General features: G+C 59.9%; 1 protein-coding gene and 1 long non-coding RNA gene across 2 annotated transcripts; one reads left to right on the top strand and one right to left on the bottom strand.

Annotated features, from left to right (window-relative positions):
• Positions 1 to 459: 459 nt before the first annotated feature.
• On the bottom strand, positions 460 to 8,746 carry LOC111092662. The gene is made up of 2 exons (XR_005378993.1): positions 8,679 to 8,746; positions 460 to 750 (listed from the first exon to the last, which is right to left on the bottom strand). It is a non-coding gene; the product is annotated as an uncharacterized LOC111092662 (long non-coding RNA).
• Positions 8,747 to 9,184: 438 nt separating this feature from the next.
• LHX5 (LIM homeobox 5) lies at positions 9,185 to 17,479 on the top strand. The gene is made up of 5 exons (XM_038574525.1): positions 9,185 to 9,426; positions 11,454 to 11,677; positions 12,354 to 12,631; positions 13,308 to 13,473; positions 17,112 to 17,479. The coding sequence occupies exons 1-5, from the start codon at positions 9,254 to 9,256 to the stop codon at positions 17,477 to 17,479; spliced, it is 1,209 nt and encodes a 402-aa protein (XP_038430453.1). The 5' UTR covers positions 9,185 to 9,253.
• The last annotated feature ends 526 nt before the right edge of the window (positions 17,480 to 18,005 follow it).

The raw sequence follows: 18,005 nt of genomic DNA, 5'->3' as shown, positions 1-18,005 counted from the left end.
ACCCTTTTGTATCCAAACTTTCAAAAAGAACCATTTCCATCTTAATAATCCTGAAGATCGTTATCCTTTCAGATCTCATCTTGGCCTCAAACGGTTAAGTCAACTTACCGTCCATGCTTTGCCCCTCACAAGCCATCTATTGACTTATAGGCAAGTGCCTTAGTCTGTTCACCTTCATATTTGGCCACCAATCCTCCCCAGCTCTTATATTTTTGAACCTTCATAGTTCAGGTGCCAAGGATATGATTTTCCTGAAACTAAAATGTCTAAACCCCTAGCCTCTTCTTCAGAATAAATCAAAGGGCAGATTCACAGCATTCACTATTGCTCAGTTCTATTGTTTTAAGCATGAATTTTCATTTCTTTGGGGTTAGAGATAGCTACGTGTAACTGTTTTAGACTATGTTTGAAATAAACCTTTCTCACATCATTTATTTGGAAAGAAAGGAGAAGACACCGTTTTTAGTCAATTGTTTTGTTCTTTGATATATACCTGTACAGGGCTCGGGTTCTAAGGAAAGACAAAAGGGGGGAAATAAACGTAGGAGAGGGAGAAAATCACAGAATAAAGGAAAGACAAAAGGACGGGGTAAAGAGGGAGAGGGCAGGTTCCAAGAGCCCGTTTGCCCCTTGGCGGCGCGGCGGGATCAGCACCGCGGACAGCTCCCGTCTTTGTCTTGGTCCAAACTCCAGCGCCCGCGCTCAGCCCGGCAGCCACCGCTGGCGCGCCCGCTTCTCACTCCACCAAACCTGCTTTGGAAAGAGAGAGAGAGCGCATAGCAGAGGGAGAAAGGCTTCCTTTCCTCTCCCCGCATCCTCCGAACTCGGCCCTGATCCCATCCCACGATATCGCGGCGGCCGATTTTAACTTGGCTTCTCCGGGAATCTCCCTCCTGTCTACATGGTGCTGGGGGCTGGGGTGTCGCCGTGGCGAGTTCAGATTGCCTTTGGAATTCGTTTCACTGTCACTGTCCCAGGCCCCAGCCTCCCACATCTGTCCCTAGACAACGCCTAGCCTTCGGGGGGGCGGGGGGGGGGGGAAAGCCTGGGATGTCGAACGGTTCGCTGGTGCGCATCCCGAGCTGTGAACACACAAGGACGCCCAGACCAGCTGAGCTTGGCCTAAGACCCACAGCATCAAACCCAGGAAGGGAAAAACCACCACTGGGAGACGGGAGCCAGAAAGATGAGAGAGGGTTTTTTTTTTCCAATTCAAACTAAGCCTGGAAAAAGCAATGGATTATGTTATGTTCAGAAACCATACATCCGGCCACACGAATTCAGCCTCAATTTTTCTCCCTTTCACTAGAGAAAGCATCTAGCTCTGAGTTCAACAAGCCTCACCTACAGAGGCTGCTCAAAATACTTTTTTTTTTTTTTCTGGGCCCTTTTGTAGGATCCAGGATAAAAAGAATCTCTTCTCGTGTTCTCCTTTGCCTAAAACCTTGCTTCCCGGAGGGGGTGGGCAATGCCCTGTGTGTGAAGCTCATTCTCCAAATCTTACACTAAACATACATAGAGAGAGAGAGAGAGAGAGAGAGAATGAAGCCCAGTTTCAATAAAGTTCTGCCTTTCGCCAAGCCTCAGAGAAGTCAGCCAGCCAAGCTACGTTTTGTTTTCACAGAATCTGTTACCCAGGTGGAGCTCTAGGGTGGGAGTATAGATAAGGAAAGTTTAAGAATGAGCCTCCTGTACAAGGAAGACTTCCTCTGGCCATCTGCAAATATTCTAGTAGGAAAGAAAGACGGAAAGAGGACTCTTGCAGATCTAAAGCTTACGGCCCCCACACCAGCGTCTGGAGCACAGAGATATCGCCACAAACCAACCAGCCAGAAGACCCGGAGCCCAGTCCAGACACTGTGGATGGATTGGTATCCACCTCCAAAATAAGATTCCTCTCCATCCCCTTCAAGAGGGGGAAAAAAAAAATCCCTGGAATTTTTTTTTTCCGAAGCAGCATTCTGTCCTTCCCCCTCCTCCTCCCCCAAGAAACCCAGAGGAGAAAGGCCACCGCACACTGTTGGGCAGCTCAAAAGAGTTTTAGAGAAAGCGCGGTCCCCGCTGAGGTCCCCACGGAGCAGAAGGGCGCACAGCGGGGTAAACATACTCGCCTTGGGAGGAAAGAGCTGGGGGTCGCTTTCCCTGGGCCCCTCCCCCCTCCCCAGGTCCACCGCGGCAGGCGCTTAGAGGTGGGGAGAGGACGCCCCCCTATCCACCCACCCACCCAGCCCGCTCCGGCGCGCGGTTCAGCCCTGCTGCAGTGTAAACCGCGGCTTTCCGATGCAGATTTCCCTTTTAACACCTTCTAAACAAAGGCTAATGAGGCCACTGCTTTACTCTATCAACACACAATCATTAGCAGCCGAGAAATACGCGCGCACGCGCGCACGTGCACACACACACACACACACACACACACCCCATGCCCGGGCTGCCAAAGTCGGGCGAATTATAAAGGAACCCATATTAGGTTGACAAAAAGAAGGTGAGATAGGGAGGGGCGGGGAGAGGAGGTGGGATAGAATGGGGAGAGAAGGGGGTCAATGTTATCGAGACCACGGAAAAGACCAAGAGAAAAAAAAGGGACAGCAAGATACAGAGTCAAACGCAGACTAACTGGTCAGAGGGAGGGAAATTAGAAAGTCTAGGGAATCCTTAATGTGAATGTTAGGGCCCCTGGAAAGCTCTCCCCATTTGTGTTCCAGAGATGGAGCAGGGTGACAGGCCTCATCGTAGAAACGGCTTCCTACACACTGGCGGATGGTCTCCACCTTAAGATACGCTCAATGGGGCCAGAGAAGCAGCAACTACAGCTCCCCAGCCTTCAGTCCTGCCTGCCCTCCGATGCCAAACAGCTGGGGCCGGGCTCCAGGCCCACAACAGGGGCAAGGATGAGGGTCCCGGTGGTTTTCAGCTCAGACCTTCAGCCTATCAGGCTGCCTGGGAAATGCACTTCGGTGGGCAGTTGTCGCTCAGCCCTGCAGCTCAGCACCATGTGCAGGGTTTTCCCTCTCTGAACAAAAGCCTCGGTGTTTTCCTCACAAGTTGGGAGTCTGGCTTGCACCTTTCTTTCTGTCCTCCTCAACACCCCTCTGGCCCCCAGCAATTAGCCCCAGACTCTGTCCTCCTAGTGACTGGGAGTCTGAGTTCAGCCCTAGGTTGTAGAACCTAAGAAATACAGCCTGCAGGAGCTGGCCCAACAGCCTGGCGTGTGGGGCCACTGGGAGGGTGCATTCCTGGAGGGGGCTTGCAGGAAGGAGAGAGGGACCACTACACCGGCCTTGGCCACAAAAATCGTCGGGGTCTCTAAGCTGGCCAGAGCCCACTAGCACATGCACTCACTTTAGGACTGGATATCCTACAACCTGAAAGTGCTGTTCAGCCACTGTCCTCCCTACCTGCTCCCTCCCAGAGATGCCAGACCTGCCCCTGGCGCCTGGTAGGGCTGCCCAGCCAGCCACCAGTGATTGCCGGACTCCTGGCCCCCATGGGGCTGACACAGCCTTCTGGCCCCAGTGCCTGTTCCAAAGCCACCCAACACCTGCTGGCTGGCACCCCACAGGCCCCTTGAAGTCCCAGTCCAGATACTGGGCTGGGGTTTAGTTCAAACTCAAGAGCCCCCTCCCAGCCGGTCGGTCGGGAGGAGATCGGGAGGAGACTGGGGGGAGGAAGGGAGCTTGGGGAGGAGTGCTGTTGTTGAATGGATAAATAGAGGAAGGAAGGGAGGAGGGAGGGAGGGAGGGAAGGAAGGAAGGAAGGAAGGAAGGAAGGAAGGAAGGAAGGAAGGAAGGAAGGAAGGAAGGAAGCAGAGGGATTCCCTGCCTTTTTGATTAAACGTTCCAGGTCGGGCCTGCCCAGTTAACGAGACCGTTAATTAAGCCGTGCGCAATTCAACTGACAGGAAGGCCCTGCACCCCGCAGAGATGTTCTGGAAACCGAGCAGTCCAAGGCGGAGCGTTAGGGGGCACATCGGCCTGATCGCGCCCCGGTCTTCCAGGGTTCTTCCGCCTATGCCGCCGGCTCTCTTGGGGACGCCCAGGCCCGGATACTTTCCCTGCCTGGACTCAGGGCTGCCCCCAGGTGGCCGCCCCCTCGGGGCTCCCGGAAGGCTCATCCACCCCCACATTCCTTCTGCATCCCTGCGGGGAGCCCGAGGCCTGAGCCCGAGCCCTAACGCACGCATCACGCCTCACCGGCGTCCACCGAGGCGAGCCGGGGCGCACACGTTTCTGGGCGTCGTCGGGCAAACTCGAACCCCCGAGCAGGACAGGAGCTGGGGACCTGGCCGGCCGGCTCGGCTCTCTGGGTCTCGCCGGAGCGCCGAGCCCGCCGCTGTCGTCCGGCCCGGGGGCCCGGGGGCCTGGGGCCTGGGGCCTGGGGACCGCGGGGCCTCGCCTCCACGCTCGCTCCTGCTCGGGGCCGGGGCCGGGGCCGGGGCCGGGGCCGGGGCCGATGCGCGCGGCGGCGGGCAGTGCGCGGCGGCGCGGCGGGACGCTGAGTGTGTGTGCGCGGCGCGGCCTATATTTACACCCCAAACAAAATAATTACACTTTTGTCGGAGGGAGAAAGCCAGTGATTAGGCGCGGGCTCTTTGCGGCAAAACAGTTTCTCAGTGGTACACCAGTATAATTTTTCACGGCTGGCTGAAATCAAAGAGGGGAGGTAATGAATCCGGCGAGCAATTTAAATTTACAATTTGTAACGCCGCCGCCGCCGCGCACACCCGGCCGAGAGCGCAGCTCTAAGGCGCTCGCTGCGTTTGTTTAATGTTAAAGCCGCGCTGGCTCTTGGGGGCCGGGGGGGGCGGGGGGGGGGATGCGGAGGATGCGTTTGGCTGGGGGGTTGGGGGGAGGTAATGATCGAAGTCGGGAGAGGACCCGCTGAGCCGCCCGAGACGCCACGCGGAGAGGAGGACGAGGGGCGCGCCCCTCCGGTTCCCTCAGAGCGCGCGTTCCCCAAGAAAGCAAGCCGCTCTGCCCCATTCAAAGGGAGGGATGCCTTCAGAGGGGCGAAGGGAGATACTCTGGTCGCCGGAAAAGCCCCAGGTTCCTGCTGGGCTGCAGAAATTCCCCATCCCCGTCCCCCCAGGCAAGAGAGTTTCCGAGAAGGAGTAGGGAGGCGCAACCGAAAATTCTCTTTAGCCGGAGGGTAGGTCAGCTCCAGGAGCCCCGAAGAGTCCCCATTCCGGCCTCTGCCCTGCGTCCCGGGCTGAAGAAGACAGGAAAGACGCCCCCACCAAGCCCCAGCTCAGCGCGCCTCAAAACTCCCACCCCGGGCGGGTGTGTGCCTCTTCGCCGGTAATTAATTACCGAACTCAAGGGGGAATATGCAAACCGCATATTACTAACTCTACAGGGCTTAAGTGATTGGAAACAGATTATTATCTTGTTTGTCTTTTGTCTGTTTTACTTATCCCGCCGCCGTCTGTCGAGTTGTAATGTTGATACTCTTTAGTCTAGGAGGAAGATTTTTATATAGTAAATTCCATCAACATCTTGTATAAGTGACATTGCGTCTCCATGCATTACCCTGTTAAGACACAAGCGGTTTATTAGTTACATATAGGAGGGGATTTCGCTGCCTGGTCGCCATCTGTTAGCGCTGTTAGGGCGGGATAATTCGTCTAATAGTTGGTCTGCTGGCGTTTTTTCGATGCTGTGCACCCTGGAAGGTGGAGAGCTGGCAGAGGCCAAGCAGGCTTTCCTGCAGCTGGGCTGGGGCATGGAGGTTTTGGACTGGGGCTGGGCTGTGCTGAGGCCCCCAAGGTGACTTGGCGGGGGAGGCTGTGACCTGGACAGGATGGGTAAACTCAGCTATAGGAGGCAGAAGGCCAGACCAAGGCTTCTGGAAGCAGTACCCTCATCTCCTGCAATTGGGCATTCAGCCCCCTCACGACATCCAAGCTCAGGCTCGGGATGAACCAGAGCTGCTCTATGAGACTGTCCCCAGTTCCTGCTACCTCCCTAACCTGGTATCTTAACTGCTGTGGCCTGGCTGTGCATTGGCATTTAAGCACATCCAGGAGGTGAGTGAGGGTGGGTGGATGTGTCCCACGTGGAACCCGGCACACAGCACCCAGCAGCCGGGCAGGGTTGGCAAAGCCAGGGCTGAGAGCAACTCGGCTCTCGGGGTACTGGACCATGGTTTGGGGGGGCTGAAGGGGTTGGAGGAGAGTGGGTTCCAGGTGCCTAGTCCAGAGCAGGGCAGAGGCCATCAGATGGGGGCTTTTAATGACTGTATGTGAGTCTTCGAGCACCCCAATAGCTGTATGGTGCACGATGAAAATTGTTCTTTGCAGCATTGAGCCGGGTGCTGGATTTGGCTACCCCAGCAGAGGCAGAGGGAAGGAAATAAAACCAGCGAAATCAAGAAGGAAAGTGATGGGGGGGAAAAACAGAGGGAAAGGGAAACAGAAAGAGAACAGAGGCTGAATGTAAGCGAGAAAAGGAGACAGAAAGGAAAACAGATGTGCAGAGAACGCGGGAGAGAGAAACCCCAATGAAACAAAGGGCGAGTAGGCAACCCAACTGGCCTCCATGTCCAGCCTGACGCCTCTCTCCTCCTGTGGTCTTGGTTCTCTTGGATCCTGCCCTGCAGGCGGGCACGGCCCGGCACTTCCAGAAACTGTGGTTTCATTTGGGGCTCTTGGAGCTCTCCCAGCTGGGCCTGGGGGACCTGGCAAGATCCAGTCTACTTGTTCCTGGCCGAGCCAGGCTCTAACCAGCCACACCGCTAAGCTGCTATGTGGTATAGACACCTGTCCCTGGGCAAGCCCGAAGATGGAGTAACAGCACCATCAGGCAGAAGCTATCCTATTTGGGGACTTCTTTTCAGAGACCCAGCTGCGGGTCAGTGTCCCACCTGGTGACCAGCATCTGTCAGTTTCCTGTCCCCGGCCAGATCATCTCCCCTAGAGACTGTGGGGGACAGCGCTAGGCCTGGACGGGAACAGAGAGAGAAGTAAGCATCTCTAAGCATCTCTGTGCCTCCACCAAATGCCCCAACACAGGCATCCAGAAATCCTGCCCCTGCCAAATCCACAAAGGTGATGCTAGGAATACACACACAACGAACCCCCCAGACCTACAGGAGTCACATAAACAAAAACACTGCCATCCACACAAATAGTGACTGGCACACAAACACAGATCCACAAATTCTGCACTCACAAACACACTCAGCCCAGCTCAGTCAGATGCACACGAGGTCTCCAGCATGCACACGTTCACCCACACACAAACACACACATCCAGATTTTTTTTTAAGTCCACTTGCACAGCAACGTGATGGCACACATACACAATAATCGTACACAGATGCACACTCATGCATGCAAACACCCTTACATTCCAGTGTCCAAAAGTAAGCATACATGCATATACACAGACCAACAAAAATAAGTACGCACAGACTAATATACACAGCTGAGCTACACACGAATACAAGCACACAAATTTGCACAAAAAAGACACAAACCAAAATTACTCACATGATTGATTACTAACTATAAACAGACAAAAATGCAATTCTCAAACAGCAAATATAGACTAACAAACTCAATAAATGCACCCAAACACACATTCACAGCCAAGTCTTGGCACAAACACACTTCTCTGGCTCCAGCCCAGGGCCTACCTATTCGGTTAGCCTGCAGCCGATGAGCAGGATGGAAAAATCCTGAGGAGCCTGCCTGGCCTCCCTAACTTGGAGCGCACGGTCGCCAGGTTGGCCCCGTGGGAAAGGAGGCCTGGCCTCTCCCTCCGTCCCCCAGACCCACATTTCCCTCTTCACAGGCACCTGCAAGCACCCGCTTACCCCCTCCCCCCACCACACACACACACATACTCCCCAGACCCTCAGCTCCCTAACAACGAACCGCTCTTTCTGCGTCCTACGTAGATTGCAACTTGCACACGCAGCCCGCACGCGCTGCGTGTGCAAGCAGCACCCACGCAATCTCTGGCGTTCCGGATGCGGCAGTGGGACCCACTCACCACGGTGCCCTGACTGGCTGACCGGGATCTGGAAAGTGCGACGAGGAAAGGAGAGACGTGGTGAACTGGTGAACGCCACCTCTGATCAGGCTTCAGAAAGACCAGTCTGCCCTGATCTCCCCAAGTCTCCCCCAGAACTCCGTGGTGCGAGCGCTCAGGCCTGAAACTCCGGGGTCCGGGACCAGGCCAGATGACACCCTCCCCCAACTTGGGCCTGGGCCTGCAAAGGGAAAGATACCCAAACAGCGCGGCTCGCTCTCACGCTCGCTTGCTCTCTCGCTCTCTCTCTTTCTCTCTCGCTCTCTCTCTCTCTCCCTCTGTGTCCGTGAGAAAGGCTGGGCTGGGCCCCAGCTCCGTGTATGACAAAAGAAGCCGGCCCGGCTCTGGGAGCCCCGTGAACCGCGCCGTCGCAGCTCCTGGGCGCAAACCCCAGGGACGCGGGGAAGAGAGAATCCAATCTGGGCGAGCTGGACTAGGGAAGAGGAGGCGGACGCAGAGCGCGCTCCGGGCTTCGGGCAACTTCTGCAAGTTCCGGGGATGGCGAACGGGGCAGGGCCCCTCTCCCACTAGGCCCTGGAATCCCGGCCCCCAAATATTTGTGGGAAGAGAGAAGGGAGATGCAGTTTTCAGATCGCGCGGCCCCCCACCCCGCCCCCAGCCCCAAACTGGAAGGTAAATACTTACTTAGCCTCCGAACCAGGTACAAGCTAATACTCAACAATACTGATGCCTTGTTTTTTTTGCTCTGTCCGGACCGCAACGCTGTAGCCAATTTAGATATGCTATAAATTTAAGAGGTTGCCATGGCCACCGCGCGCCCATTGGCCGCCGGGCCCCCTACGTGCCGCGCCACGTCACCAAATCTGAATAAGGATGCGCGAATTAGGCGGCGGCCAGACAAAGATGAGGATCGGGACCGCTTGAAAGTGGGGGAAAGTGCCGGCGCCTCCGCCACCGGGGAAAGCCGCTCCGCAGCACCGAGGCCATTAGCCACCCAAGATACCTGGGGGAGCCCGGAACAAGCACTGGGGCGCGCGGCCCGAGGCATGAGGCTGTGAAAGCCACCCCTCCCCACCCCACCCCGGGCAGCCCAGCGCCAGGCCAGCGATCACCCAAGGACTTGACCGGCTGAGTCTGGGTCCGGCCCGGACTCGCCCGGCGGCGGCCGAGATAAGAGGCGGAGCGCAGCGGCGGGGCCTGGGGGCCCGAGGGCCGGGGGCCCAAAGGGAGGGCAGGGCGGCCCGAGCCGCCGGGGCGCTATGATGGTGCACTGTGCCGGCTGCGAGCGGCCCATCCTCGACCGCTTTCTGCTGAACGTGCTGGACCGCGCGTGGCACATCAAATGCGTTCAGTGCTGCGAGTGTAAGACCAACCTCTCGGAGAAGTGCTTCTCGCGCGAGGGCAAGCTCTACTGCAAAAACGACTTCTTCAGGTAAGAGGCCGCGCCGCCCCGCCGCCTGCGCGCCCGCCCTGCGCGCGCTCCGCCGGGGCGCCCGGGAAGGGGAGACCGCGAAACCGGCCTCCTGGGCTCGCAAGCTTAAATGGGAAGCGGGGCAGCCCACTGCTCTCGTCCTGTCCTTGGTCCAGGAAAGCGCCCGAGCCCGGGCGGAGTACGAAGAACGCTGCCTCGCTGTCTCTAGTTCGCTCCGGCAGGCCGGCTTGCAGCCGCGGCGGGGCAGGGCGAAGAAGCCCTGACAAACTTGCTCCCCACGCGTCTCTGCTCCTTCCCCGCAGCTGCGACCCCAGGGTGGAATTCAAGCCCGGTTCTGAGACAGTGAGAATTTTTGCCTAAGGTAGGGGCTGCTGGAGGCTTCTCCCACTGGGCAGAAAGCAGGAGCCCAGGGGCTGACGCCCGGCGGGCCAGGGCCCCAGAGCCCTCCTGGACAAGCTGAAACTTTCCCAACTCCAAGGGGGTTCAGCCAGGAAGATCTCCTCTGATGATGGGGGGAGGGAACCTTCTCCTCCTTGCCCCCCACCCCACCAACTCCTTAAACATTTTCTCCCATCTTGAAATGTACAAACAAAAATCGAAGCTGAGAATCAGGACCTCCAGGGTCCAGTCTGTGATGTGTCACCTCCCCTTGGCTGCCCACAGGGGTCCTCAGGTGAGCCAGAGCCTCAGTTTCCCCAGCTGGGAACCTCCAAGGGCTGGCCTGGAAGGCTGTGGGTTTTCTGGCGGCTCAGCCCTGCCTGCTTCTGCCAGGCGCCCAGAGCCGGCTTTGTGCCTGTGAATTCCGGGCACCGAGGGAAGGGGGGCGTGATTAACAGCGTGGAGAAAGGCTGCTCCCCGGCCCCAACGGCTCGGCACTAGGGAATTTGAATAGGAGAAAATGTCAGCCACAGCTTTACACGTGTAAACTCCCTAGCTCCGGAGGCCCGAGGCCCCTAATGTGGCGGTGCTTGCAAAGTGCCTAATGATTTTTGATAAGGTGCATATGGCCAATTACGCTGCCGGATAAGGCCAAAAGTGACTTATGGCTTCTAATGCCCTCACTACATCAACGTCACCCAAATTCGCCCTGTTTAGAGACATGGGTATGAGTAGATGTGGGGCCCCAAGGTCCCGGGCCCTTGCTCTCCCTCTCCACCTGCACCTCACCCCTCCCAGTGCTCGCCTGCACCACCCATTTTGGGGGAGGCTGGCCTTCTCCAAGCGCTCAAGAGAGAAAGAAAAGGATTTAGATCAGGAACGCGGGAAAGGGGGGGGAATTTGAGAGATCCTGTGTACCTGCCATGCAGGTTTAGGACTGCCTTCTAGTCACATTCTCCTGATGCCTGCCAGGGCCAGAGATTTTAGGGGGGTTGAAGACTCAATCCCTGCTTTCCAGACTCCACAGTTTCTGAGGCCCTGCTGTCCACAGGGCCAAGTAGCTCCAACGGGTCCCAGAGTGGGGACTGGAAGGCCTCCAGTGCCGGTGGCATTGGGAATCAGCGAAAGATGCCTTCCGTCCTGCTCAGGTCCAGCTCGGGAGGGGAGCTCCCCACCCCATTGCTAAGACCTACCAGCCAGGCCAACTGGCCTAACCTGGGCCCCGGCAGACTGGACAGGACCCAGGAGGCAAAGCCAAGGAGTGGTCCAAACCTGGCTGGCCAGGCTGAAAATGCCAAATAACTTGGACAGCCAAGTTTGCCTCAAGCAGCCCAGGCGTATCTGGCAGGGATGCGGGGAGCATCTTGGGGTACATTGGGTCTGTGCTCAGCTGAAGGCTGCACCCATTTCTCTAAACCTTGTGGAGTACAAGTAAACCTGAACAAGCCATGAGAGTCCCAGCCGTAAGAAGAGCCCAGGACATTTGTCTCACCTCTCACACTAGCCAGAGAGTACAGGATTGCAGGTCTCATTTGACAGATGTGGACATGGGGGCTTCTCAGAGGCTAGGGTGGGTGGGAAGAAGTCAGGAGCTCAAGAGGATGGGACCCCGGGCTGCTCCAAGGTGACAGGCCCTGTTGTGTCTGCAGGCGTTTCGGCACTAAGTGTGCCGGCTGTGCGCAAGGCATCTCGCCCAGCGACCTGGTGCGCAAGGCCCGCAGTAAAGTCTTCCACCTCAACTGCTTCACCTGCATGGTGTGCAACAAGCAGCTGTCCACGGGCGAGGAGCTCTACGTCATCGACGAAAACAAGTTTGTGTGCAAGGATGACTACCTGAGCTCCTCCAGCCTCAAGGAGGGCAGCCTCAACTCAGGTAGGCTGTCTCCTCCCCTCCGCAGCCTGAGGCCCTAAGACCTTCCCACCACAGTCAGCCTGGCACTCTCCACTTGGCCCCTTGTGTGTTTCTGTGTCTGTCTCAGAGCTCCCTTCGGGCATTTCTAGGGTGGTGGGGAGGGTGCAGGGATTTGGAATTGGTCCTACAGGATAGACTACAAGCTCTTTCCCCTTCTCCTTCCATTGAGGGGCTACCCCCATTTGAAGCCACACAATTCTCCCCCCCCCCCCTTTCCTAGTCTTTTCAGCTCCTGGTAATTGCAGCTACAGTGGAAGGATGATAATCAGGGACTGGAGGAAGGACAGACGGGGGAGGAAGATCTGAGGCCCAGAATGTATCCGTGGCCTCCTCCTGTCCCCTCTACACGGAGGCCAGACTCCCCCACAGGGCGTGCCTCCCCCTTCCCCCAAGCAGTGGCCCAAAAGGGCCGGGAAGGCTGGAGAAGGGTCCCTCCAAAGACCTGGCCCTACCTGGAGGGAATGGGCAGGCGCCGGACCCCTGGGGGAGGGGCTGTCGCTATGCTCACAAGGGAACCCACAGCGGGCGCCAGCGGCTGGCAGCCGGGTCGCTGGGGACCAGCTACCCGACTGGAGAGACCTTTGGCCACCGCTGACCGCTGACGGCGCTGTCCTCTTCCCGTCCCGTCCACCCGCAGTGTCATCCTGTACGGACCGCAGTTTGTCCCCGGACCTCCAGGACCCGCTCCAGGACGACCCCAAGGAGACAGACAACTCGACGTCGTCGGACAAGGAGACGGCCAACAACGAGAACGAGGAGCAGAACTCGGGCACGAAAAGGCGCGGCCCGCGCACCACCATCAAAGCCAAGCAGCTGGAGACGCTCAAGGCCGCCTTTGCCGCCACTCCCAAGCCCACGCGCCACATCCGTGAACAGTTGGCACAGGAGACCGGCCTCAACATGCGCGTTATCCAGGTGCGGGCGGGCCCGGGGCACCCTTCCTTCCCCCCGGCCAGCTGAGCCCCGGAGCCCGGGAGCTCAGAGGAGCCTCCCGGCCTTGCTCCGGGCTAAGAGCGCACCAAGTTCGGGTGAGCCCGCCGACAGGGCCAGCTGGTCAAACTTCTACCAAAAGATCCAGCATAGTCCTGCGGTGCCCAAGACGGTGGGATCTTGGGCGGGTCGCTCATCGCTCGGAATCCCGCCCCCTTCCCGTTCAGGGAGAGTTTTAAGCCCTGTTGGGCACCTCCTTCCCTCCCATCTTTCGGAGCAGAGAAAGAGGCAAGGCTCTTGACGCGCCCCCTCCCTGTGTTGGTTCGTGGGGAGACAGACAACCCGCCAGAGCCCGGCTGGGAAGTCGAGGGGCCGGGACCAGAGCCGTGCTGGGCGGGAGGCCTTTATAAAGCCGTCAGGCCGAGGGCGGGCCGAGGACCAGGAAGCCCAAGTCTTTATGAGTCGCCCCACGGGTCCGCGAAATCCTTCACCCTTGGCTGGTTCCCCGAAGCCCCTCTCCACCTCTCGGGGCCTAATCCGCCCGGCTCCCGCCTCCGGGCAGTCTTGGTGTGGAGGAGGCTATAGGACCCAGAAGGGGCGGCCTGGGCAGGGAGGGGAGGGACACCCTGGACCCGAGCTCACAATCCTTGCCCTGTCCCAGGTGTGGTTCCAGAACCGAAGGTCCAAAGAACGCAGGATGAAACAGCTGAGCGCACTGGGCGCCCGGAGACACGCCTTCTTCCGGAGTCCGCGGCGCATGCGTCCGCTGGGCGGCCGCTTGGACGAGTCTGAGATGTTGGGGTCCACTCCGTACACCTACTACGGAGGTAAGGACCCCCCAAAGCCCCGAACGCCCTGCCCTACGCTCGGCCCCGTGTGGTTTGGGGGACTGAGGACGCAGGCAGAGGCCCCTGCCGTTGGCCGCCCGGGATCCCCTCCCTCCTTTCTACCTGCGGGGAAGGTACACAGTCATGAACACACCTTAACAGACACACAGCAGCAGGGGCGCGAACGCTCAGCCATAGATACCTCCTGGACACAAAATCAAACACATGGGTTCACTCACCCATACGGTTGATACACGCAGATAAACACACTCACCCACGCAGGACACATGATTGCCCCTCCCTTGCATGCACACTGGAGTTCAGAGACCTCAGGGATGCGCATCTAGGAACACGATCACACACAATACACAGGTGTGCGCTACTCCCCGGATTCACTCACGGACAAACATACCCAAAGAGATTGACAGGCTCACACACTCCCAAGCTTCATACCCAGGCGAGCACTGCAAATCTACATGCACCCTCCCCAGCCGGACACACAGCCTTCCTGCTGCCCTTGCCTCGCGGTGGTGGTTGCGCGGGGCCCTTGGCACCAGCAGGAACACTGGCACTGGAGGGAGCGCCGGCAGTAGGGATGGAGAGGTCAGGATCCAGCCCCAGCCACCTGCTAGCTAGCTTCCTAGTCGGCACCTCCTGTTCCACGCCTCCGGGGACTCTGCTCAGCGTTTGGCACTGTTAGCTAGGATGGGGCAGTTGCTCTGGGCAGGACTCCTGTGTTCATTGGGGTTGGAGGTGCGGGAATTGAGCCCACCCCAATTTCTATCTTTAGGGATATAGGCGGCAAGGAGCTGGAGTTTGCAGAGAGGCATTCGGTCACGGGTGTCGCAGGGTTTGGGTCCTCTCCATCACTTCTCTTCTTCCTTCCCTCTTCTTTTCCTTCCTCTCTGGTCCCCTCACCGCTCCATTTCGCTCCATTTCCTTTGCATCTGCTAGGCGACCCATCCCGATCCCCCACTACCATCCCAGCTCCTTCATCCTGGCTTTTTGGTAACCTCAGGTGCTCTGGGAAATCCAGTCCCTTGCCCTGCACTTCCCCAACCTTTGGACTCCAGGAAAACACCTCCCTGTTGTGTTTCTGAGCCTCTGAATTTGGAGAGCCCGCAGGACTGCCTGTGCCTAAGATCTCCGCTGAGTCGTTCAGTGCCACGGGCCTGGGGTGAGGGGCCGAGGCTAGTGGCCCCGTTTGGGGAGAGGTGACTTTTCTTAGAAACGTGGGTTTGGAGAAAATGCCGAAACCAACGGGTAGCGTAGGCGCCGCCGGGTACGCAGGCAGACCTAGGAAGGAAGGCTTCAGTACAGGGTCGACCTAGGCGGTTAGATCTTCAGGTCCCTCCGGGGGCTCCTGAAATTGCAGGAGGGCAAATTGCGCGGCTGTGCTTCTGGAGGAGAGACTTTGCGCTGGCAGGGCGGGAGCCGGGGGCTGCGGGCGCGGAGGGAGGGCAGCTCGGAGGGTGGACGCGTGGGGCCGGCTTCAGTCTGGAACTCTCCCTACCTATCTCTGCCTCGCTGCGCGCACCATCCCCGCCCGGGTGCCCGGAGGTGGTGGGGCGGCGCGGTCCGGAATCTCTCCCCGCCTGGGTAATTAAGCCAGGTTTCCCCGAGGACTGCTGTGCCCCCACCAATCCCGCCCCCTCCTCCACCCGCGCGTCTGCTGGATGCGGGGGGGGGGCCTGGACACGCGGGCCCCTCTTTCTCCGGAATGGGGGGGAGGACCCCCCAGCCCCAGGGAGGCAGCCCCGCCTAGTCCGCGCTGGGAGATCCGGGCGGCGGCGGCCGGCAGCGGGCGAGAAAGGGGCTGGGCGGCGGGGCTGGCGGCTCCCCGTGGGAGCGCGGACAAAGCCCCAGCTGCGGCTTTTGTGCCCTTTTCAGACGGCGTTTGTTCCAATTACCTCCGGCCCGGCCGCCATATGGGCGGAGGCGGCGCGCTCCGCGCGGGGGCCGCGGCCCTCGCTGGCTCACCGGCTCGCTGCGGGCCGAGGCCGTCCCCCATCCCCGTCCCTTAGGGGCCCCAAATTCGCCGCTTCCAACCTTTCCCTTCACTTTCGGGGAGAATGGAGTGAGTGGTTTTTAAAAAAAGTAATTGGCGACCGTTTTAGCTGTTGCTTAAAGCGTCTACAAGGCGCGCCTCCAGGAACCCCCCATTTGGACTGATTTCAGGGTTTGGAGAAAGAAGGGGGGCAGGCGGCCGGGGACGTCCAGAATTCACCCTGCCGACCGAGACCCAAAGACCCAGCGTGGGGTGGGCGACGTCGAGGAGAAAACCCCAGCCTGGGGGCGCGCTGGTTTTCCCACCGCACAAAGCGGGTTATTGTCACCGGTGCCGGCTACAAGGTGATTCTTTCCTGGGGTCCCACACCCCAAACCTTCACGGCCGACCTGGAGGAAGGGAAGAGGCTGTCTTGCAAGGACCGTGTGCGAAGGAGTTCTGGGAGGAGGTCAGAGAGTGGATGCGGAAACAATTTATTCAGAGTGGGCTCGTAATCCGGAGTCCCGCACTTCCTGATTTTGCGGGTAAAATGCAATTTGTGAATTTTCTGGAGAGAGCTTATGGCTATCACCAGATTCTCAAAAGGACTCAGAGACCCCAAATGCCTCAGAACCTGCATGTCCTGGCTGGACAGGGGTGAGACTGAAGGACCCAGGCTTCCCACTGAAGCTCCCATGAAATGTTGGACCTGCGAGATCAGGCGAATGCCCGCCCTCCCTCCAGTCAGGTCTAGGGAGGCCGCGGCGAATTGTCAGACCCCCACATTCACCCAGAAGGTCGCAGAGCTGTCCTTGATAGGGCGGGGGGCCGGCCAGGTCCGCGGGGTGCCGGAGGTGAAGGAGAGGATGCTCAGCAGCCTCGAGGGCTCCTAGTTCCATTGCCTCGTCTGCTGGCCCAATTTGCCAGCCCCTCTCCGCTGCTCCGGCCTGGGGCCCAGGTCGGGCTGGGCTGCACCAGGTGGCTGCCCGCTCTCCACCACTTGGTGCTCTGGCGTCCGTCCCCCCCAGCATCACGGCCCAGCTCTACTTCAGGCGCCTTTGGCATCTCTCTGACTCATCTGGTCGGTCCCTGAGTGCCTCTCTCTCCTGGCCTTCCCCTTGGCTCCTGGGTCTCTCGCCCCTTTTTTACAAGTGTGTCTCTGAGCACACAGTTGTCTCATCTCTTTCTCCGGCTTGTCCTAGGCGATCGCCCTGGTCTCTGTCTCTGCCTTGGGCTTGGCCCCTCTGGGTCTCTTTTCTGACCTGAGTCTGGAGGTTCCTCTGTCTCTCTGCGCTCTGCCGATGTCTCACTGACCCTTCTCTGGCTGTCTCTGTGTCCCTGGCCCTCTGTGGCCGTCTCCCCAGTTCTGAGACGCGGTCTGGGACGTTCACTGTCTCTCCGCGACCGGGTCCCTGGCGGGGACCCTCCGAGTCTGAAGTCACCAGCTCTTTCTGCGTGTGTCCGGGTCTCCGAGTGCGCCCTCGGGTCGGTGGGTGCATGTCCCGCCTCGGTGTCTGGGCCTCTGTCCCCGCGCTGGCTCTGGGCTCGCTCGGCCTGTCCCTGCGCGCGGGGCGGGGGGGGGGGTCCCCGCGGGGCCTGGGCCTCGGCCCGGGCGCCCCTGACCTCTGCCCGTCTCCCCCGGCCCCCGCAGACTACCAAGGCGACTACTACGCGCCCGGAGGCAACTACGACTTCTTCGCCCACGGCCCGCCGTCGCAGGCGCAGTCCCCGGCCGACTCGAGCTTCCTGGCCGCGTCGGGGCCCGGCTCCACGCCGCTGGGCGCCCTGGAGCCGCCGCTGGCCGGCCCGCACGCCGCCGACAACCCCCGCTTCACCGACATGATCTCGCACCCGGACACGCCCAGCCCCGAGCCCGGCCTGCCCGGCGCGCTGCACCCCCTGCCCGGCGAGGTGTTCGGCGGCGGGCCCAGCCCGCCCTTCCCCATGAGCGGCGCGGGCGGCTACAGCGGACCCCTGGCGCACCCCAACCCCGAGCTCAACGAGGCCGCCGTGTGGTAAGGGCGGCGGAGGAGCTCGCCCCGGACCCCGACCCGACCCGACCCGACCGGGGCCCGAGGCCGACCGGGGCCCGAGGCCGGGGGGCGGGGCGGGCTTGCCCCCTCGCGGCCTTCCCAACGGCAGCGGGGAACCTTATTTCTCACTCTGCTTTCCCCGTCTTTGAAACAAGATGATCAGAGAAAAGAGAGAGAGAGAGAGAAGGGAGCGCGGGGAGGAGCGGAGACGCGGAGAGCGCGCCCGCCGCGGGGCCCACGGCAGAGGGAGCGAGCGCCGCCCCGGGGCGGCTCGGGCGGTCCCCGCGAGGGCCCAGCCGCCTGCGCGCGCGCGCCCCCTGGCGGCCGCGCTCGAGGACCAAGGTCCGCTTCCCAGGAGGGGCCGGCCCGGAGCTCGCGGCGCTGGGGGCGCGGGGCACGCACCCCGCCCCCGCCCCTCCTCCCCTTGACACCGACTGTGAGCCCGGGGGTCCGGGCCGGACCGGAACCCTCGCCCCTCCTGCTCCTCCCGTCTCCCCCGCCCCCCCACGCTG

This window comes from Canis lupus, chromosome 26, assembly GCF_011100685.1.
Source record: "Canis lupus familiaris isolate Mischka breed German Shepherd chromosome 26, alternate assembly UU_Cfam_GSD_1.0, whole genome shotgun sequence".
Taxonomy (NCBI): domain Eukaryota; kingdom Metazoa; phylum Chordata; class Mammalia; order Carnivora; family Canidae; genus Canis; species Canis lupus.
This window is presented reverse-complemented; position numbering and strand designations above follow the sequence as displayed.

Coding starts and splice junctions, on each gene's coding strand:
- LHX5 (XM_038574525.1), top strand. CDS start 9,254: ATGATGGTGCACTGTGCCGGCTGCGAGCGGCCCATCCTCGACCGCTTT. Junction 12,632..13,307: donor TCAACATGCGCGTTATCCAG/GTGCGGGCGGGC, acceptor GCCCTGTCCCAG/GTGTGGTTCCAGAACCGAAG. Junction 13,474..17,111: donor TCCGTACACCTACTACGGAG/GTAAGGACCCCC, acceptor CGGCCCCCGCAG/ACTACCAAGGCGACTACTAC.